The sequence below is a fragment of the Eumetopias jubatus genome, unplaced genomic scaffold, assembly GCF_037043125.1.
Source record: "Eumetopias jubatus isolate StellerSeaLion01/CBP00866 unplaced genomic scaffold, mEumJub1_p1.0 scaffold_12, whole genome shotgun sequence".
Lineage (NCBI taxonomy): Eukaryota > Metazoa > Chordata > Mammalia > Carnivora > Otariidae > Eumetopias > Eumetopias jubatus.
Window position 1 is genome coordinate 52,667,419 of NW_028274818.1, and position 24,069 is coordinate 52,691,487.

General features: G+C 37.4%; 1 protein-coding gene across 3 annotated transcripts in view; it reads right to left on the reverse strand.

The window, feature by feature from the left end:
* Positions 1 to 24,069, reverse strand: part of RABGAP1L (RAB GTPase activating protein 1 like) — a 754,336-nt gene that overhangs the window by 663,446 nt on the left and 66,821 nt on the right. For 2 of the 3 annotated variants that reach the window (XM_028122980.2, XM_088017005.1), the window contains 4 exons: positions 21,376 to 21,553; positions 19,868 to 20,057; positions 6,066 to 6,276; positions 5,031 to 5,205 (listed from right to left, as the gene is read on the reverse strand). In XM_028122980.2, coding sequence (XP_027978781.1) covers positions 5,031 to 5,205; positions 6,066 to 6,276; positions 19,868 to 20,057; positions 21,376 to 21,510 — 711 coding nt within the window. In that variant the 5' untranslated portion in view covers positions 21,511 to 21,553. The remainder of the gene's footprint in view (positions 1 to 5,030; positions 5,206 to 6,065; positions 6,277 to 19,867; positions 20,058 to 21,375; positions 21,554 to 24,069) is intronic. The other variant, XM_028122981.2, reaches the window with a different exon arrangement.

The following is a 24,069-nucleotide window of genomic DNA, read 5'->3' on the forward strand; positions in this document are numbered from 1 at the left end:
GGAACAATGATTATCAATGTCTACAGTTATTGAAACAAATTGGGTAAACAATTACACCATGAAAAGAATATTAAAAACAAACACTATGGTAAACATTTCTATACATGTCACGCACACACGCGTGCACTCACACACACATACAAATAATCTAGAATAGGCATATTCTTTGAGGAAGCTTTACTGACAAATAATACAGTACAATTTTCCCCAGAAGGCTATACCTATAGAAACTACTAATTAAACACAAAAGTATCTGTTGGGGTTGTTTATTATGAGAGATAGAAGGAGAGCACATGTATATATGTGGAAAGGAGATACACCAAAACCTTAACTCGTGAAATTTTAAGTAACTTCTATTTTCTTCTTTATTTCAGTATTTTCCAAATTCTCAAATATGTATTACACATAAATACTCCAGAAAAATGCTATTAAACAAAAAGGTCTTACTTAAAATAAATGACATAGCGAACTTTTCCAAGATAAAGCCTTTTTGTTAATATTGGTGAAAGATAACTGACTCTTTTAAAATACCAGGTATCAAGAAAATGTTCACCCAAGAAATAGATGTAGAAAAATCATTCTATAAAGCTCATCCTGAAAGATAATGTGTTAAATTTTTAGAAACAAATTATTCAAATATATTACTCACTGAAAGGAACTAAAATAAGAAGCATATCATACAAGAAATTTTTTTTTAAGGTGTATTTATTTGAGAGAGAGAGAAAGAGACCATGCAAGTGATGGGGGGGGGGGCAGAGGGAGAGAAACTCAGGCAGACTCCCTGCTGAGCGCAGAGCCCCACAGGAGGTTCCATCTCAGGACCCTGAGATCATGACCTGAGCCAAAATCAAGAGTCAGGCACTTAACCAACTGAGCCACCCAGGCACCCCTCATATAAGAAACTTCTAAAAAATTATAAAAATAAATCTATTTATGGAAAACACTAGCAACATAACTTCAGAATCAATTTCTAAAATAAGGTGTTTTGCTAAAATGCCATCTCAATAAATATGTTTAGAAATAATATTTTCCCATACAGGGAATAAGGTTTCTCTTACAGTAACATTTCAGCAATCCCCCTTCCCTCCCCAAAAAAACAGTGCATTAAGAATGAAGATCTTACAAATGATACCCTTGATATTTACCATGAAATACCTCTGAACTCCTTTAACACCAGATAATAACCATGCTTCTAAAATGTAACACTGAGAATTGCTAGTAATGGATAAGTATGTTAAAATATGCAAACAACATCAAATCTGTTTTGAGGTAACTAGTTAACACTGACTTAATAAATTCTGAAAGGGAGTCAATTAAGCCTTTTAAAAATGTCTTTACAAACAGTTTTGTACAATGTATCCATAAAGATGCAACAAGGTTATATATCTCCCTGGCTTTTTTCACTATGCTTTTGGATATTTTGTTTTGGCTGCAATTCTTCAGCAGAAACAGTACATCACTTTCCCTGAACAAAATCATCAGTATCAAGAAACCTTGGGTTGGATTCCCCAACTCTTGCCATAGGTAATCAAGATCCACTCCAGTAGAGCCCTACAGATGAACCTCCAGGGTCTATCAAGTCAAATGTATCCTAACCCTTCTGTGGGAACACCTAATCCTTATGCCAGGTCCCACAGAGCTATGACCTTCACTGGCATCCTCCTAACACTACCAGTGCCTGCTTCTTGTGGGATTTTAGGGTGAAATAAGAGTACGACAGTGACAGTGGGTCGTGGCAGCCATGCTGCTACTCCTGCTTGAGAAGTTATGATGTCTTCTTGCTTTTAACAGACAAACTTCTTCAGATCTCATCCAGGGACTCTGCAAACAACAGAAAACAAGTAAGTAACATCGCTGCACAGCACATATTTAGACAATAAGAATGTCTGTTACCTGTTCCTGAACTATTTTTGCCAATTGTTTGTGCCCATCAAGAGGGACCCAAAAACTAAGGACTAAAGCTGTGCCTTCACCACAGAACAAGAAACTTAGGAACCAGATAATGAGACAACCAGTAAATGCAACTAAAGACTTCAGATTAATTAAAATGGGTCATTATTTTTTGAGGGGAAAGAGGAAGATGGACATCCTCTGTATAAGGCATGGGTAAAACCCAAAGGTGGGTAGAATGTAAACTATATGAACGATAAATGGCTTTATAAAACATAATGAAAAAAATCCATATTTGCTATTTATAATACTTAAGCAACAAGAAAGTTGTTACTGAAAATTATATGAGTATTCAGAGTCAGAGACTTCCATTTGAAACCTAGCTCTATTGTATATTCTCTTAGCCTTGGGATAAACAAAGGGTAACCATACAATTTATCAGCCACACCAGAAACCTTTTGAGAATAAGATGGAGTGCTACAAATAATATACCTGGACAACAGATATAAACTAGAACTGCTCCAGGCATATGAGATCACTAATCAAAGTAAATACTATCTATATCATGGAGATTTTATGAATGTCAAGAAAATGCTTAGCACAGTGCCTGGCATAAGGTCTACATTTATACTGGTTATTTTTTTCATTTATAAATATCTCTCATAATAAAGTTTAATGACAAATGTCATGTATTTCTCCTTCAAATAATGAATTTTGCCACCAATGCCCCATAATGGAACACTTCCAAAAATGTACTCTAAAAAAAATTAAATACATGGACATCACTTTCTCAGAATCTTCAATATACCAAATATCCATTCTAGAAATACAATTAATACTATTTAAGACCATATCCAAAATGGTCAGGCTGAGAATTCCCCCACAGCTTTGTCCACTGCTTACCCACTATTAGAGCTCTCAAAAATGACACACAGTTCCCTCATCCATAAATAAGAGGATGCTATAATCCAAAAAAGAGTTTCATACCGTCATAATTATGAAAAATGCTTGCAAGCCAGGTCCCCTTTCCATTTCCTTCTGCAGCAGTGTTTCTACCTCTCCAAGCAGGAGGTTCTCCAAGTCTTCAAAGTTCATTTCCTTCAAAGTTCCTTCCTTCCTTCAAAGTTCATTGTTGTTAAGCGCCAATTACCCAGAAACCACACAGGTGTGTTAAATGCTGCCAACAGGAAATGCCAGGACTCTACCCTCTGCTTCCTCACTTCTGTAGTGGAGTTGTAAGGATCAGAAATAGACCCCTTCATTCACAAACACACAGATACTCTTTCAACATTATTTATATTCACTGCCTCCTAAGTGCCAGACACACTTGTACTCATTCACTCTCCTATCACACCTTTGACCACACAGTATATACATAAATATAGAAATGTTGGCATGAAACAGATTCAGATGTATTTTTTAAAAACAAAAAAAAACTAACTTGAACTTCTTATACAGACGTGGGTTCTGGCTCATATGGCTACAATCTAAAGTATGTGTGCCTATGCATGTTCATTTTAGTATAAATAAAATTAGTCACCAGGGCATAAGAATTGACCTATCACTCGCACTTAGTATCAAACACACAGAAATATACATTTCTCTGAGTTCCCATGTTGTGGCCAGAAATAAACTCTTAGAAGTCCTGTTAATACAATGGTTTATGTTTCATGGTAAACAGAAAATAGAATAGCTGTTTTTAGCATTTCCTGCTGACAAATTATATTTCCAAAAGCAAACACACCTTAGCCTTGCCCATCCAAGCAAATTTATTAATGCCTTTAAAATGGTTGTAAGTGCTAAAGTTCTAAAAGTACAACCTAGGGGCACCTGGGTGGCTCAGTTGTTAAGCGTCTGCCTTTGGCTCAGGTCATGATCCCAGGGTCCTAGGATCGAGCCCCGCATCAGGCTCCCTGCTCGGTGGGAAGCCTGCTTCTCCCTTTCCCACTCCCCCTGCTTGTGTTCCCTCTCTCGCTGTCTCTCTCTCTCTGTCAAATAAATAAATAAATAAATAAAATCTTTTAAAAAAATAAAAGTACAACCTAATTACACTTGAAACTAATATAATGCTGCATGTTAACTATACTGGAATTTTTTTAAGTTTTTGTATTTATTTAAGTAATCTCTAAACCAAACGTGGGGCTCAAACTCACAACCCTGAGGTCAAGAGCTGTACATTCTACAGACTGAGCCAGCCAGGCACCCCAACTACACTGGAATTTTTTTTTTAAAGTGCAATCTATTTTTAATTTGGGGAGAATCCAACAAATACAGAAAAGGCAATTTCTCCATGTATTTAACAACCACTTCTCCAGTCTCAGAATAAACCAGTTAGTAATTACTAAGAGGAACATAACTAGCATCTTCAAAAAAATACAAGTTGATATCCATGCTATAGGTGAGATTTGTATTTTTTTAAAAGATTTTATTTATTTATTTGACAGAGAGAGAGAAAAAGTATGCACGCATAAGCAGGGAGAGCAGGAGAGAAGCAGGATCCCCGCTGAGCAGGGAGCCTGACCTGGGGCTCGATCTCAGGACCCTGGGATCGCGACCTGAGCTGAAGATCGACGCTTAACTGACTGAGCCACCCAGGCACCCCGAGATTTGTATTTTTAATTAGGCCAGTTCCATAGAGCAAAAGTCATCCTCTGAGGGAATGAACATAACAAATAATCAGTGAAAACCACAGATTTCAATGAAGCAATCTTAGTCCAATACCTACATGAAAGCAATATGCAACCATCAGTCCAGCAGAAAACATGTTTTGTTATAGATGCTTTTAAAAAAGTCACATGGACAAATCAACTTGGGAAAAATAACAAAAGAGGCCCTTCTAAGCCTGAGCAATTATTACCATGGTAGGGTAGGAGGAGAGTTCATCAAGTAGGATTTTTCTGTTACATCTGTTTAGCTGAGAGTGCCCTACCTATAATACCACTTCAATGCACAGTTATCAGATTTAGTTTTCCACATTTAGTTCCATACCATTAAATATTAACTCTCTCTTTAGAAATCTCCAAATTTATGTAATAGAGTATATAGTGATACATAATAATTTATACAACAGTGAGACCAGGGTTCAAAAATATTACCCTAATTCATCTTGATAGCAAATTGCTACAATATATTATACTTACAGCCTCTTTAATTTCACAAGAGAAAACATGTATCTGAAATTCTTCTGAACCATGGGAACTCTCTGTAAATGCAAAGCAATTGCTCTCTGTTGTCCCATCATGTCCACGTGCACAGAATAACACCTTATAGATCGGAAAAGAAGCTAACTCCACATTGTTGGATTGGTCTATAATTCTACAGAAAAGTGATAAAAAATAAGACAAAATATTAACTATGAAAGAACAAAAGCAAACAGTTCTATTATACTAATGACATATATACATAATTATCTTAAAACCACAAAAACTGGTTATAATGTATTAAAATATTTTGCTATGTTTGTATATACACGTATATGTGTGTATATATGTACATATATACATATTGATACACATACACACAAATTCTTCAACTTCTTTTAACAATTACTTAATTTTTGTATCTATGATGCAATTCATTTACTCCCAAAGCCAAGTATACATTACCTGGTAAGATCTATGTCACCCATCCCCAATTGCTAGCCTTGTTCTGCTATGGCATTCATTTCTATTTACAACAGCACCTATAAGTTTATCTAAGACCTAGGTCATTGTTCGACCAAGACGTCTCTTACCCAAAACAACAAAGGTCAGAGTGGTTCCAAAGTTAAACAATAGAAGTTAAAAGGAGTTTGTGGTATTTAGGAGTAAATAACTCTCTGACTTTCCCTATGTAAATCCTAAGCCCTAGATTGATCACCCAGGCACCCCTCACTCTAGTTCTTGAACCATGGTTATATGACAAGGCGAAGGCAGGTTTTTATGTTCCTTCCAAAGAAACACAAATTATAGGTATGTTTAAAGTTCTATTTCCATTTATAATATTCTAAGCATAATTTTGTAAAGGACTCTCATAAATAAGGAACACGGTCTAAGCCTAAACGTGTATTTTTCATGTCTACAGAGTAAAAGTGAATTCACAGTAAGTCCTAGGCCTCATTTATGATATAACATCATCACCACCATGCAAAAAATCTCATACATGTCTAGGGGAGATAAAAAAAGACTAGCGCTTACCTCACAGAACCTTCTGGAACATTTGGCACATACAGAGTAACAGGAAAGGGGTGCTGACTGGAAGATTTCATAGTTGCCATTGCCCGTAGAGCCTCCACTTCATTACGTGGGGAAGAAACCTTCATACATCCTAAGTAGGTCAGTTTGTTAAATAAAACACTATCTTCTTCAGGTAATCCGCTTGGAGAAGACGGTCTGGGTGTAGAAATTTCTAAAGAAAAACACATACACACCCACTCAAAGGTTAATGGAAAACTTCACAGTATAATTTCACCTACTGCCCAAAAACAAATGAAAAACTGCAAACAAAATTTAGGTCTGTGTTTTCACTTCTTTTGATGTTTATGCTACATCTTAATTCTGAGTTCTGGAATTTTGTACTTTCAAAGCCTCTCAAAGTATTATCTTACTTAGCTATAACTTCTTTAGAGGAAAAGGGAAAAAAATTACAGAGTTCAAATGATGTAGAACAGGAGGGGTGGAGCAAATTGGCGGAGGAGTAGGAGACCTGGATTTCGTCTGGTCTCAGGAATTCGGCTGAATAGGGATCAAACCATTCTGAACACCTATGAACCCAACAGGAGATCGAAGAAAAGAATAGCAGCAACTCTCTGAACAGAAAAGTGACCACTCTCTGGAAGGTACGCGGAGTGGAGAAGTGAATCCGAGGCGATATGCGAGAGGACAGATGGCGGGGGAGGGGGCCTCCATCGGCCGCTTCTGGCAAGTGATAGAGCCTCTAGCACAAAATCGGAATTTTCAGAAGTAGGCTCCATGGAGGGATGTCGCTTCAGTGGCTAAGCTGGGGGTGGAACCCTCGCGGGACAGTGTGGCCTCAGGACCCTCAGGGTCACAGAAAGACCGGGGGTGCCAGAGATCAGCGGAGCTCCCAGGTGTCGGAGCGGGAAGCTGGCTGCAGAGACAGAGCTGAGGAGCAAGCTCTCAGCTCAGGGTTGCCATAAAATGTGATCGGTGACAGTCGGGCCACTGCTCCTCCAGCAAGGACCCAACAAGCAGCAGATCCGGGGAGACGCCCCTCCCTCCCCGGGGGGGAAGCGGCACGGGAGCGCACCGCAGGGATCTGCTGGGTTTGGAGAGTTCACGCGGGCCGGGTGCCAGAGATAGGAACGATCTGTCGCGGGCCGGGTGAGCATGGAGTGCGGCCGGAGACCAGGGAGAGGCGAGTGACTGACTGCCTTTCTCTGGGGGCGCACTGAGGAGCAGGGCCCCGAGTTCTCCGCTCCTCCGGCAGAGATTGGGAGGCCGCCATTTTCACTCTTGTCCTCCAAAGCTATACAGAAGGCTTGCAGGGAACAAAAGCTCCCGAGAGCAACCCCCGAGCAGATTACTTAGACCAGACTGGCAAGGGCGGGGCAATTCCGCCTCCCGCAAAGACATTTGGGAACCATGGCAACAGGCCCCTCCCGCAGAAGATCAGCACGAACAGCCAGCAAGCCAAGACCAAGTTTACCGATCAAGGAGAACGGGAGAACTCCAGCGCTCGGGGAATACTGCACATAGAATTCATGGCTTTTTTTTTTTTTTACCATGATTCATTAGTTCATCAAAGTTAATTTTTTTAACTGTTTCTTTTTTTGAATTTTTCTTTTTCCCTTCTTTAACCAACATCTTATCAATCCTTTTAAAAAAAAATTTTTTATTTTTAATTTTTAGAGTCATATTCTATCCATTCATAGTAGTTACCTTTATTTGTGGCATATATATATAAGTTGTTCTCTCTTTAAAATTTTGAGATACAGTTTCTTCTAACAGATCAAAATATACCCTAAATCTCTAGTGTATGGCTTTTTTCCAGTCTCCTGCCTGATCACATTCTCTCCCCTTTTTTTCTTTCTTTCCTTTTTTTTAATCCTCTTTATTTTTTCAAACACCTTCTGATCAATTCCTTTTTTAAAATTTTTTATAATTTTCATTTTTACAGTCATATTCCATCCCTTCATCGTATCAACTCTTACTTTGTACATATATAAGTCTTTCTTTCTTTAAAATTTTAGGAGGCACTTTCTTCTAACAGACAAAAATATACCCCAAATATAGCGTGTGGCACTGATCTATGCACCAGCCTGATCATATTTGATCATATTGTTTTTTTTGTTTTGTTCTGTTTTTCTTTGTTTTCTTTTTCTTTTTTTTTTCTCTTTCTTTTTTCTTTTTTTCCCTTTCTTTTCTGCTGGTTTCAGGTCTTTTCTGATTTGTTTAGAGCATATTTTCTGGGGACATTGTTAACCTGTTAGCATTTTGTTCTCTCATTCATCTATTCTCCTCTGGAAAAAATGACAAAATGAAAAAAAATCACCTCAACAGAAAGAACAAGAGGTAGTACCCTCGACCAGGGACCTACTCAATACAGACATTAGTGCGATGTCAGACCTAGAGTTCAGAATCATGACTTTAAAGATACTAGCTGGGCTTGAAAAAAGCATGGAAGTTATTAGAGAAACCCTTTCTGGAGAAATAAAAGAACTAAAATCTAACCCAGTCGAAATCAAAAAGGCTATTAATGAGGTGCAATAAAAAATGGGGGTATTAACTGCTAGGATAAATGAGGCAGAAGAGAGAATCAGCAATACAGAAGACCAAATGATGGAAAATAAAGAAGGTGAGAAGGAGAGATATAAACAACTACTGGATCACGAGGGCAGAACTCGAGAGATAAGCGATACCATAAGACGAAACAACATTAGAATAATTGGTATCCCAGAAGAAGAAGAAAGAGAGAGAGGGGCAGAAGGTATATTGGAGCAAATTTTGGCAGAGGACTTCCCTAATGTGGGGAAGGAAACAGGCATCAAAATCCAGGAGGCACAGAGAACCCCTCTCAAAATCAATAAAAATAGGTCAACACCACAACATCTAATAGTAAAACTTACGAGTCTCAGAGACAAAGAGAAAATCTTTTTTTTGTTTTGTTTTTTTTTATTTATTTATTCATGAGAGTCAGAGAGAGAGAGAGAGAGAGAGAGAGAGAGAGAGGCAGAGGCAGAGGCAGAGGGAGAAGCAGGCTCCCCGCCCAGCAGGGAGCCCGAATGCAGGCCTCGATCCCAGAACCCTGGGATCATGACCTGAGCCGAAGGCAGACGCTTAACCATCTGAGCCACCCAGGCGCCCCAAAGAGAAAATCTTGAAAGCAGCTCGGGAGAAGAGATATGTAACCTATAATGGTAGAAACATTAGACTGGCAACAGACCTATCCACAGCGACCTGGCAGGCCAGAAAGGACTGGCATGATATCTTCAGAGCACTAAATGAGAAAAATATGCAGCCAAGAATACTATATCCAGCTAGGCTGTCATTGAAAATAGAATAAGAAAAAAGAAAAAAAAGAAAAAAGAAAAAAGAAAATAGAAGGAGCGATCAAAAGCTTCCAGGCCAAACAAAAACTAAAGGAATTTGCAAACATGAAACCAGCCCTCCAAGAAATATTGAAAGGGGTCCTCTAAGCAAAGAGAGAGCCTAAAAGCAGCATAGACCAGAAAGGAACACAGACAATATACAGTAACAGTCACCTTAGAGGGAATACAATGGCATTAAATCCATATCTTTCAATAGTTACCCTGAATATAAATGGGCTAAATGCCCCAATCAAAAGACACAGGCTATCAGATTGGATTAAAAAACAAGATCCATCAATAAGCTGTCTGCAAGAGACTCATTTCAGACCCAAAGACACCCCCAGATTGAAAGTGAGGGGGTGGAAAACCATTTACCATGCTAATGGACACCAAAAGAAAGCTGGGGTGGCAATCCTTATATCAGACAAATTAGATTTTAAAACAAAGACTGTAATAAGAGATGAGGAAGGGCGCCTGGGTGGCTCAGTCATTAAGCGTCTGCCAGGTCAGCTCAGGTCATGATCCCAGGGTTCTGGGATCGAGTCCCACATCGGGCTCCCTGCTCAGCGGGAGGCCTGCTTCTCCCTCTCCCACTCCCCTGCTTGTGTTCCCTCTCTTGCTGTGTCTCTGTCAAATAAATAAAATCTTTAAAAAAAAAGAGAGAGAGAGATGAGGAAGGACACTATATCCTACTTAAAGGGTCTATCCAGCAAGAAGATCTAACAATTGTAAATATCTATGCCCCTAACATGGGAGCAGACAATTATATAAGACAATTAATAACAAAAGCAAAGAAACACCTTGACAACAGTACAATAATAGTGGGGGACTTTAACACCCCCCTGACTGAAATGGACAGATCATCTAAGCAAAAGATGAACAAGGAAATAAAGACTTTAAATGACACATTGGACCAAATGGACTTCACAGACATATTCAGAACATTCCATCCCAAAGCAACAGAATACACATTCTTCTCTAGTGCCCATGGAACATTCTCCAGACTAGATCACATCCTAGGTCACAAATCAGGTCTCAACCGGTACCAAAAGATTGGGATTATTCCCCGCATATTTTCAGACCACAATGCTTTGAAACTATAACTCGATCACAAGAGGAATGTCAATAAGAACTCAAATACGTGGAGGCTCAAGAGCATCCTACTAAAGAATGAATGGGTCAACCAGGAAATTAAAGAAGAATTTTTAAAAAGTCATGGAAAACAATGAAAATTAAAACACAACTGTTCAAAATCTTTGGGATACAGCAAAGGCAGTCCTAAGAGGAAAGTATATAGCAATACAAGCCTTTCTCAAGAAACAAGAAAGGTCTCAAATACACAACCTAACCCTACACCTAAAGGAGCTAGAGAAAAAACAGCAAATACCCAGCAGGAGAAGAGAAATCATAAAGATCAGAGCAGAAATCAATGAAATAGAAACCAAAAGAACAGTAGAACAGATCAACGAAACTAGAAGCTGGTTCTTGGAAAGAATTAACAAGACTGATAAACCCCTGGCCAGACTTATCCAAAAGAAAAGAGAAATGACCCAAATCAACAAAATCATGAATGAAAGAGGAGAGATCACAACCAACACCAAAGACATACAAACAATTATAAGAACGTATTATGAGCAACTACATGCCAGCAAATTAGATAACCTGGAAGAAATGGATGCATTCCTAGAGATGTATCAACTACCAAAATTGAACCAGGAAGAAACAGAAAACCTAAACAGACCTATAACCACTAAGGAAATTGAAGCAGTCATCAAAAATCTCCCAACAAACAAAAGCCCAGGGCCAGATGACTTACCAAGGGAATTCTACCAAACATTTCAAGAAGAATTAATACCTATTCTCCTGAAACTGTTCCAAAAACTAGAAATGGAAGGAAAACTTCCAAACTCATTTTATGAGGCCACCATTACCTTGATCCCAAAACCAAAGACCCCATCAAAAAGGAGAATTACAGACCAATATCCTTGATGAACATGGATGCAAAAATTCTCACCAACATACTAGCCAATAGGATCCAAAAGTCCATTAAAAGGATTATTCACCATGACCAAGTGGGATTTATCCCTGGTCTGCAAGGTTGGTTCAACATCTGCAAATCAATCAACGTGATACAATACATTAACAAAAGAAAGAACAAGAATCATATGATCCTCTCAGTAGATGCAGAAAAAGCATTTGACAAAGTACAGCATCCTTTCTTGATCAAAACTCTTCACAGTATAGGGATAGAGGGTACATACCTCAATATCATAAAAGCCATCTATGAAAAACCTACAGCGAATATCATTCTCAATGGAGAAAAGCTGAGAGCTTTTCCCCTAAGGTCAGGAACATGGCAGGGATGTCCACTATCACCACTGCTATTCAACATAGTATTAGAAGTCCTAGCCACAGCAATCAGACAACAAAAAGAAATCAAAGGCATCCAAACTGGCAAAGAGGAAGTCAAACTCTCACTCTTTGCAGATGATATGATACTGTATGTGGAAAACCCAAAAGACTCCACCCCAAAACTGCTAGAACTCATACACGAATTCAGTAAAGTGGCAGGATATAAAAATCAATGCACAGAAATCAGTGGCATTCCTATACACCAACAACAAGACAGAAGAGAGACAAATCAAGGAGTCGATCCCATTTACAATTGCACCCAAAACCATAAGATACCTAGGAATAAATTTAACCAAAGAGACAAAGGATCTGTACTCAGAAAACTATAAAATACTCATGAAAGAAATTGAAGAAGACACAAAGAAATGGAAAAACGTTCCATGCTCATGGATTGGAAGAACAAACATTGTGAAGATGTGGATGCTACCTAGAGCAATCTACACATTCAATGCAATCCCCATCAAAATACCATCCACCTTTTTCAAAGAAATGGAACAAATAATCCTAAAATTTGTATGGAACCAGAAGAGACCCCGAATAGCCAGAGGAATGTTGAAAAAGAAAAACAAAGCTGGCGGCATCACAATTCCGGACTTCCAGCTCTATTACAAAGCTGTCATCATCAAGACAGTATGGTACTGGCACAAAAACAGACACATAGATCAATGGAACAGAATAGAGAGCCCAGAAATGGACCCTCAACTCTATGGTCAACTCATCTTTGACAAAGCAGGAAAGAATGTCCAATGGCAAAAAGACAGTCTCTTCAACAAATGGCGTTGGGAAAATTGGACAGCCACATGCAGAAGAATGAAACTGGAACATTTCCTTACACCACACACAAAAATAGACTCCAAATGGTTGAAAGACCTAAACATGAGAGAGGAGTCCATCAAAATCCTAAAGGAGAACACAGGTAGCAACCTCTTCGACCTCAGCCACAGCAACTTCTTCCTAGAAACATCGCCAACGGCAAGGGAAGCAAGGGCAAAAATGAACTATTGGGATTTCATCAAGATAAAAAGCTTTTGCAGAGCAGAAGCAGTCACAAAACCAAAAGACAACTGACAGAATGGGAGAAGATATTTGCAAATGACATATCAGATAAAGGGCTAGTCTCCAAAATCTATAAAGAACTTATCAAACTCAACACCCAAAGAACAAATAATCCAATCAAGAAATGGGCAGAAGACATGAACAGACATTTTTCCACAGAAGACATCCAAATGGCCAACAGACACATGAAAAGTGCTCAACATCGCTCGGCGTCAGGGAAATCCAAATCAAAACCTCAATGAGATACCACCTCACACCAGTCAGAATGGCTAAAATTAAAAAGTCAGGAAACGATAGATGTTGGCGGGGATGTGGAGAAAGGGGAACCCTCCTACACTGTTGGTGGGAATGCAAGCTGGTGCAACCACTCTGGAAAACAGTATGGAGGCTCCTCAAACAGTTGAAAATAGAGATACCATACAATCCAGCAATTGCATTACTGGGTATTTACCACAAAGATACAAATGTAGGGATCCGAAGGGGTACCTGTACCCCAATGTTTATAGCAGCAATGTCCACAAGAGCCAAACTGTGGAAAGAGCCAAGATGTCCATCGACAGATGAATGGATAAAGAAGATGTAGTATATATACACAATGGAATATTATGCAGCCATCAAAAGGAATAAGATCTTGCCATTTGCAACGACGTGGATAGAACTGGAGGGTGTTATGCTGAGTGAAATAAGTCAATCAGAGAAAGACATGTATCATATGACCTCACTGATATGAGGAATTCTTAATCTCAGGAAACAAACTGAGTGTTGCTGGAGTGGTGGGGGGGTGGGAGGGATGGGCTAGCTGGGTGATAGGCATTAGGGAGGGTATGTGCTATGGTGAGCACTGTGAATTGTGCAAGACTGTTGAATCACAGATCTGTACCTCTGAAACAAATAATGCAACATATGTTAAGAAAAAAGAAAAAGAAGATAGCAGGAGGGGAAGAATGAAGGGGAGTAAGTCGGAGGGGGAGACAAACCATGAGAGACGATGGACTCTGAAAAACAAACTGATGGTTCTAGAGGGGAGGGGGGTGGGGGGATGGGTTACCCTGGTGATGGGTATTAAAGAGGGCACGTTCTGCGTGGAGCACTGGGTGTTATGCACAAACAATGAATCATGGAACACTACATCAAAAACTAATGATGTAATGTATGGTGATTAACATAACAATAAAAAATTTTAAAAAATCACAGAGGGGAGGGGGTGGGGGGATGGGTTATCCGGTGACGGGTATTTAAAAAAAAAAAAAAAAAACTTGAAGAACTACAAGTATAGTGTTGAGCTTCCTCCCCCCCCCCGCCCCATCTTTCATCTCCCAGGTTTAACCTAAGGGCAGTCCCAGTTGTAGAACTATGCAAACAACAACAAAACTGTAAAAGAAATTAAAAAGGAGTGTGTGCAAACCAGAGAGTATTTGGGGAATTATGACTTGTTTTGGTTTTGTTTCCTCTCTCTTTTCTCTCTCCCAGTTCTACCATAAGGCCAGCCCCAGTTATGGAGCTGCACTGCAATGGGGGAAAGGTCGGCACGAGGGCGGGGAAGACCACAGACGTCTAAAACTTGGAGGAAAAAACCTGTCTTAATGTCTAGAACACTGGAGCAAATGGGTTCACTCCTGTGATTCAAAAATGGAAAAGGAAACCTCCACTATTTTTTTCTCTTTTCTCTTACCACTTTGTCCTAGAGTAGACTCCAGGCATGCAAGACTGCTAGAGAGCACAACAAAACAAAAATTCTAAGTGAGAAATCTGTCTTTCTACTTAGAAGAAGGAAAATGGGCCCCAGGATCCCACAGAGTATGGGAGAACTCCCAAGGAGAGCTGAGGAGAAGGTAATCCCTAATTTTGTGTATGAACTAATAATAATACAAGTTTCGGGCTCACCACCATGCTGTATATGTGTTTAACAAACCAAAGAAGCACAGCAAAGGTTTTGGGAACTGAAGTGACTTTGGAACCAGAAAGGAAAATAAAACTTGCAGTCTGGACATCACTAGGTAGATTGCCTGCTAAAATAAATAAAATCAATGTTCTTCAGAGGATTTTATGGGAACAGAATCTCAAAACAAAAGATTCAGAAAGTCTGGAAAATAATCCAGTTAACAAACAAACAAACAAAAAACAGAAAAAGGTAACCAACTCTCAAGGGAAAGAAGAATCAACACATACCAATCCCAAGAGTATGCAGTTGTGGAAATTATCAAGGACTTTAAAATTGGTTTTATAACCATGCTCCATGATATAAAGGTATGTACACCTGAAATGAATGAAAACACTGAAATCCTTGGCAGAGAAACAGAAAATGTAAAAAGAACCAAAGTAAATTTAAGAACAGAAAAACAGAATATCTAAAATTAAAAATTCAGTAGAGGGGCTCAAAAGAATGGAGAGTAAAGAGTCAATGAACTTGAACACAGGTCAACAGAAATTACCTAAACTGAAGAACACAGAGAAAAAATGCAATAAGTAACAAAGAGAGCCTCAGGAAATGTAGAATAATATGAAAATACCTAACATTTTTGTTTTCTGAGTCCCAGGAAGAGAAAGTGACTGATGCAGAAAAAAAATATTTCTAAGACACAATGGCTGGAAACTTCCCACATGTGGTGAAAGACATAAATTTATAGATTCAAGAATCTCAGTGAACTCCAATAAAAATAAACTCAAAAAAGGGTGCCTGGGTGGCTTAGTCATTAGCATCTGCCCTCAGCTCAGGTCATGATCACAGGGTCCTGGGATCGAGCCCCACATCGGGCTCCCTGCTCCTTGGGAAGCCTGCTTCTCCCTCTCCCACTCCCACTCCCCCTGCTGTGTTCCCTCTCTCGCTGTCTCTCTCTGTCAAATAAATAAAATCTTTAAAAATAAATAAATAAAAAATCAAACTGCTGAAAAGATAATAATCAATATAATCAAACTTCTGAAAAGATAATAAAAAGTATACAGAAAAAAAAACAAACGGGAACAATGAATCTTCAAAGGAGTGCATATTTCTCAACAGAAACTATGAAAACAAAAAGACAGTAGAATAACATATTTAAAGTGCTCAAAGAAAATAACTATCTAAATGCTTTTCAAAAGGACATTACTCCCTAGAAATCTCCAGGATCTACTAAAGTGCTTCAGTGGAGATGAAGAGCCTACACCCTGCCCCACATCAATTTTAAGCAGATATGTATTGTAATTATTGGGCTTGGACCTAAAAGTTTAGGTGATTTTATTTTCAGATTCAACACTTCCAATACTACTGAGGATGAGGATGATGGTAATGAGGATGACGATGGTATTTTATTTGGTACTTACTTTGTGCCAGGAATTTTACAAAATACTTAAAATGAATGATGTTATTTAATCCTCCTTCATCCCTATACAGCAGATTCTATTTTATCTCTATTTTACAGATGAGGAAACTAAGCATTAGAGAAGTTAAATAACCTGGCCAAGGTCACAGAGGCACAGACAGAGCTTGGGTTCAAACCCAGGTCTGCACTTCAGATATGATGTCTTAACCTCTATGAATGGCCTACAGTAGGATGAATTAAAAGAACAATGTAGTTCTCATTCTGCATTTAATTATACAGAGTATCAGCTCTTCAAGAGAAGGAACTGTTCTATCCTCTTTTTATTCACAGCACTTATTAACAGTGTCTAAAAGACTAGACAATATATATCAAATGAATTAATCACTAAATAAATGAAAAATTTTTAAGGCTAGTAATCCTTTCAGCAACCTATCATGGGAAACACACATCATCCTGGGCACCACCTAGACCCTATCCCATCCACAACTAAATGTATTATAACTGCAGCCTTCATGTTGACAAAACTCATTGGTAACTATCCAATTATGACCACCAGAGATCCTGAGATAAGCAGGCAAATAGCAAAATATTTCTACCAAGGCAACAGTTCTAGACCTGGTAAAATCACACACCAATGTAAGGAATTCATTCCCATCTAAATATAAATTCAGTCCTATTCATCTCATACTTCTTTAACTCCATCATCCTTTCCTCAACAGAGAGAGTGACAAAGAGTATAAGATGACTCATCTTTGTATCCAACCAGTATTTAAGTATATTGCAATAAACTACCAAAGATTCCCTGTTAGAGTTGCATCCAAGTAGCCAGTTTATAAGATCATCAAATAACAAAAATGAACAAGTTATCATGATGTTTAAACAAAAGCTTTTATCTGTCTAGTTTTATAACAAAAAACAACATACCTTAAATGTTCACTCTAGGCCATTTAAATCTAGATGATTTCCAGACAGTTCCTTGCCACTGAAGTTATGTGTCATTTTAAACCAACCACAATAATTCTCTTAAGTAAAACTGTGTTGACTGCAACCAGGAAAAGGCAGCTGAAATGTCTTGTCTTAGTCTGTTAAGGCTGCTATAACAAAATACCACAGACTGGGTGGCTTATAAACAGCAGACATTTACATCTCCCAGTTCTGGATGCTGGAAAGGCCAAGATCGAAGCACTGGCAGATTCAGTGTCTGGTGGGAGCCCACCTTCTAGATGACAGCATCTTTTCACAGTGTCCTTTGAGATGGAAGGGACAAGCTAGTTTTCTGGGGTCTCTTTTATAACGGTACTAATCCCAATCATGAGGGTTCCACCTTCATGACCTAATCACTTCCCAAAAGGCCCTACTGCCTAATATCATCATCACCTTGAGAGTTAGGATTTCAAAATGAATTCTAAAGACAAGAACATTCCAATGTTACACAATTGAAAATAAAAACTAAAAATATATAACTAGAAAAGAAAACTAAAAACTTACTTGTAAAGCAAAGGAAATCTCTTCTTATCTGAGATCTTCAGTGAAAAATACATTTTTAAAAATATATTTAGTGTAATGAGCGTTGAGAACACAAAAAAAGTACACAGTAGATGGTCCCTATCAAATATACTTAGAATCATAAACCATTGCAAAGATTAATTCCAAAAACCCATCAGAGCTACATTAGAAGATAAAAGGTATTTCCTCCTTTCAATTAATATATTAACCAAAATATAATTATATAAATGTGATATCAATATGCTCTGGGCTTTTTGGAAGGGGTGGAGATTTAAGAAATTCAAAAGACAAAGCAAAGCACAATGAGTAATATAATCTCTTATGTTCCCTTAATCAGGAACAAAAATTAATACTTTTTAAGGTTTGTTTCTAATCCTGTATTTTTAATTAAATTTTTAATTAAAATTAAATGTTTAGCTTAAGTTCCCTTGAACTTAATTCTATCTGTGAGTATGACTATATATTGAGACCTATGAGTATTTACAGTGAGTCATCAAACCAGAGGGTTTTATTAAGGACACCCAATGCATTACAAATATCTTCTCCTAGTCTGTCAGTAAGCCAAATTTATTACATAGAATGGTTGAGGATGTATCAGTGGGACAGGGTAAACACACACACACACACACACACACTTGAAATTTTTGGTGCCTAACACTAATGGTCCATTTGGAAGAAACCCCATGAGTATGATATATGAATTTTTTTAATGTTAAAATATGTTGTCTAATAATTTAATTAAACTGCAGATCAAAGCAAAAAAAATCATTTATTATGGTACCATTCTCATTCAGAAGATTTAAATGTTTATGTATTAAAATATAACTTTTGGGGCACCTGGGTGGCTCAGTAAATTGAGCATCTGACTCTTGATTTTGACCTAGGTCATGATCTCAGGGTTGTGGGGCAGAAGCCCGCGTCAGGCTGTGCACTCAGCAGGGAGTCTGCTTGAGATTCTCTCTCCCCCAGCTGCCCCTCCCCAACCACACGAGCGCACGCACTCTAGTAAGTAAAATCTTTTATATGTATATATTATACATAATACATATATTACTACGTTTTCTTAATGATGTGGTTTTTCCTATGCAATCACAAAAATAGTCTCCAATATTTTCTTCTTATATGTTTATTTTTCACATTTAAGTATTTTTCACTAGGAATAAATTTTGTGTATAGTGTTTAGAGCCATGATAGCTACATTGTGTAGCACTTTGTCTTGTTTCTACTTACCCAATAGCAACATTCAGAAATGGATCATTGGCCCTAAGTCAATCAGGATAATCTCATCTTGTCTGTGGTGTGACTTAATTCAGGGTTTGAATGTAACCATTAGTTACTATCAGTTTAGGTGATTCCCCCGACTACTACTAGAAAATGGTTCAACGGAGTGAAACACAACTTTTGTTCAATAAGTAAAAGTAAAAGTAAAAAATAAGAAAGCCTTTCTCTCTGCCACCAGCCATAAATAAATTTCCTGGCCTTACTTACAGTTTCTGCTGCTAACTACTTTAGGACCATAAAGGAAGCCAGTTAGAGAGAAAGGTGACATGGAGAAGATCAAATTTGGCCGCGTAGTTTACAAAAAAATACTATCAGCCCAGATCAAACAACACCACTAGTGTTTAAACCAGCTGAAGTAGGAAGTCGGCTTTGGTTTGGTTAGGCTTTTTTTGCACCCAAAACCATTTTGCATTATAAGCTGGTATTTCTATTATAAATCCTACTCAATCATGGGTGTATTCATTATTTAATAGACTGACAGAATTGATATGCTATTTTACTTAGAATTTTCACAAATGATAATTTGAAATAACTGCAGTCAAACTGAGTAAAAAGGCACATACTATGAAAGACAGTGTCCATTACACTATTCCTGATACCCAAGAATTTATTCAATTGTTCAGTATTTACTGAGTGCCTAATATGCGCCAAGTATTAGGAATAAAGATCCAGACATAGTCCCTGTTCTCAAATAACACTAACATTGATTTTACACGTAGAAAAACAAACAAAAACCTAAGAACTAAAGGGGGAACTCGACCAGAACCGAAAACCTGGTGGCTGGTGGCCCTGATCTTAGAAAACAAAGCTAATAGGATTTTTAAATTTTCATCTTAAAATTTTCATGATCACTTTATCCCATTTCTCTTAGGTGTTTAAGAGTTCGATACAGTACCTGTATTTGATGGATCCAAAATTAACTGAAGAGATGGCTTATTTGTTTGGCTGGCTGAAACATCTCCAAATGAATGGTCTGAAATCTCAGTGGAACTTTGACAATCAACAAGACTGTTTTGCCCTTTCTCAGAATCTCTCAAAATCTCTTCCATGGCTTTTTCCAATTGTTCATCACCATTAGAAACTATCTATAGGCAAAGCGAGACAATTCTGTTTCAATCATATTATGGTTCTGGGGCTTAATGAAAATATTTTATTTCTAGAAGAAATTAAAACAAGTTAAATTTTAAATTTAAATATAAGTTACCGAATACCAAGAATTTATACAGCAGTTGCACCTAACTATATCTGATCTAAGATCTAATTTACAGAGATTTTTCTTTCCTTTCCGTTTTTTTTTTTTCCCATAGGAACACATTCTAAAAACCAGGTGACATTAAATTTATGTGTTTTAAAGAGAAAAACAGGTAAGTTTAAATAAACTATCTACTCTCTTATTTAAGAGGTCATATTTCTTGTTATCATAGCATAAACATATTTGTGATTTCTTTACAAAGTTTGCTTGCTTGCTGCCAAGAGGAGTATTGGTAATTTCCCCACATTTAAGTTGACTCATCCTTCCCTTAAAAGCAGGTGAGACACAAAGCCTAATAAATGTCTTAAACACATTAATACTAAAATGTAGATATTTAAATAAATTTAAATAGTCATTTAAATACAGATATATTTAAATTTAAATAAAACCATTGATTGTTATATCAACATAGTATAAATGGGTATTTAAAAATATAATTTTTTAAAATTTTATTAGATTGATATAGACTTTTGATGCCATAGTTAATACTGAATAGAAGTCATAAACAATATGTAGCACTTTTGACTAGTTTCTCTATTTCTGTTTCTAGAAGGTGGTTATACAATTCTCATGCATGTATACCTGGGTTTGATTCTTTTTCTTTGAGTTGGGAAAGACAACCAAAATGAAAAAGGATCATTTTTGCTTAAATAAAAATTCAACTGCTAAAAATATAAGACATATGCTTAAAAAATATTCAGACAAGCCAACTGTTAAATCACATACTAGAATGTTACCAGCTGATTTAAAAGATAAAAACCATGAAGTTGTTTCGGAAGTAAAAATAAAATATAACTTACATAATTAACTTTAAAAACTCAACAATAAGAAACACAAAAATATATAGATAATGGTTAAATCTTATGTAAATTTAAGCCTAATTCCCCAATTATCCTTTTCTATTTTCCCTTCTATTCCTTCTAAAATTCCAAATTAAAAGATAAATAACCAAAAGCAAAAAACTTTAAAAATACACAAACCAAATAACTAGCCTCTGCATAGATCACTGATGCTTTTCAAGGTCAGCATTTGAGAAAAACCTTTGTATTTTACACATCTCTTAAGATCAGTCTCACCTCATTAAGAAAAAAAACAATAATTTAAAATTGTATCATCTGTAAAGAGAGAGAGAGAGAGAGAGAGAGAGATACCTTCAGTTCAGGTTTTTCATCATCTTTTGTAGAAGTATCTGCATGCTGAGGAACCAAAACAAATTCTTCACTGTTCAATGTAGCCACAGAATCCGATGACCCACTAACCTTCTGTAATGAAGCTCTGACCTCCATTTCAATTCTACAAACTTCTCTTTCCACATCCACCTGGTCAAAACTACAGGGATTTAAAAAAAAAAAAACTATGAATAAAAACATGGATTAATAAGTACCAGATCAATACTCAGCCTTTAAAAATGGTTCATGTTAGGAAGAATTCTGCTGGCTAGATAATTATCTGAAAACTAGGGAGGCTACCTTCTTGGACTAGGCCACATAATGGAAATGTACTCTCTTCACCCTGAGTTTCCTGACTAAAAGAACCATATTGTTCCCTGAAAAACAACACAAACCCTCCCACATCACAACTAAGCAGATTTACTATTGTTTAATCTGTATTTCTCCTAGAAATATTACTTTTGTTCTTTTTTAATAAATAGAAGAAATAATTATGATACTAGAAACCAAATTCACACACACACACACACACACACACACACATTCACTGAAATTACTTTATAATTAAATCCAAATGTTTCCAAAAACTTATCTCCTCAAGACCAAGTATTGTACCTTAAAATATCTTGTCTGTGTCACTTAAGTTGACAGATTAATAAAGAATTCAACACCCTAAGCCATGTATCTTTTCTTTTCTGGACACATTATCACTTATCAGCACAAGGAGGGGGGAAAGGCCAAGACTTTCACAACATATTCATGTGGCAAACAGTGTTTTAGTAATCAAACACAGTGTAATTGTTTTCTGGATCAATCTGCCACCACAGAAACTCAGTATTGTCCGTTACTTCCAGAAGTTCAAATATTCACACAACTAATTTTAGCTGAACCTGTGTACTACATAACAGACATAGTATTCAGCACTGGGGTTATATGATCGAATAAGGCAGACAAGGTACCTACTCTGCTGGAGCTTCCATCTACTAAGAAAACAAGCAAGTAATAAGCAAATAAGGCAATTCTAAATCACTCTAAAGGATTTGGAGAAGACAGGTTACTGTGACAAAGAATAGTTATAAAAAGTATAGGGACAACTTTAAGTAAAGTGGTAGGAAAGGACTGGGAAATATTTGAGCTGAGATGGAAAAGACAAAAAAGAACCATGTATTAAACAATCTGCTCAGTGACCAAAAGGGTAACACGAAAGAGGCGTGAGACAAGTAAACTGGGCCTAAATAACACATGACTCTAAGTCTGCTAATCCACACCTTAAAATTACCCACAGAATTGTTCTTTTTCTCGTTCCAATTAGGTTACTCACTCTGTTCTTTGCCTCATATAAATATGGCTGCAGTATCTCATTTTGCCTTTAGGTGACACTAACACCATTACTCTTGGCCAAAAGAAAGCTTTACTCTGAGCTTCAAGTTACACTTTAAAAAATTAATTACTTCCATCTTTATCAAAACTCAAAATTTCCAATAATATCAAAACAAAGAATAATTATTTGTTCTAGGATCGTGTAATTAGCTAGCCATCATTTAATTCTGTTAGACATGTGAGTACCCTTCCTTTTAAATTTTAAATCCTTCAAGTCCTCTAAAAGTTTTTTATTTTGCAGGTAATGTTTCTGAAAATGCAATATGTATTAGAGGCCATGTCTCTACCCTTCCAGGCTGTCCCATGAACCCTTGATCACCAAGATGCTACACAGTCCAGGTGTTCCTTCTGTGGCCAATCCTTCAAGCCCAAGGAGACACTCCTAGTTGGAAATTCCCCAAATTCAAGTCCTAAGCCTTTTTCTGACTCCTTGCCACACACCCCCTCTAAGTAATATCTCTCATTGCCATGTATTTAAATACCATCTATTTTCTAACAATCTTCCAAATTTCTATCCCAACCCAAATGTCCTCTAAATTCCTTATTTGGAACCCAACTTTCTACTTTATATTTCCATGTGGAATTCTTATCAGTATCTTAAATGTGACCCAAATGGAATTTTTTTTTTTTTTAAGATTTATGTATTTGACAGAGAGAGACACAGCGAGAGGAAACACAAGCAGGGGGAGTGGGAGAGGGAGAAGCAGGCTTCTTGCTGAGCAGGGAGCCCAACGTGGGGCTTGATCCCAGGACCCTGGGACCATGACCTGAGCCACCCAGGCACCCCCAAATGGAATTCTTAATGCCTCTGCTAAGCTAAAGGGAAATTCAGATTTCCCTTTTCAGTAAATAACACCACTTTCTACCAAGTTGCTCAAAAAGAAATCTGGGTATCACTCTTAATTCACCTCTACTTCTTCATTCCTCACATCAGCAAGTCATGTTAGCCCACATCCAAAATAAATCCCATATCTATCCCATTTCTTCATGGCCATTTTTACCAACCTAATCCTGGCAATGTTCTCATCTACTAAAAAAGTCTCCTAACCCATCTCCTACCTCTAGTCCTCTCCTCTCCTAAACTACTCTTCACAGAGCTGCCAAAGAAATCTTTTGGAAAATAAATTATATTACATTAAAACTCCATTCTAAAATCTTTTCACTAAAATTCAAATAAAATCCAAACTACTTGCCAGGACTTACAGAGCCCAACACACCTTTGCCTCTGTCACTTTACCATTACAGCTCTTTAATTACAGAAAGTTCTTTCCCACTTAGGAAAGGGCCTTAGGGTCT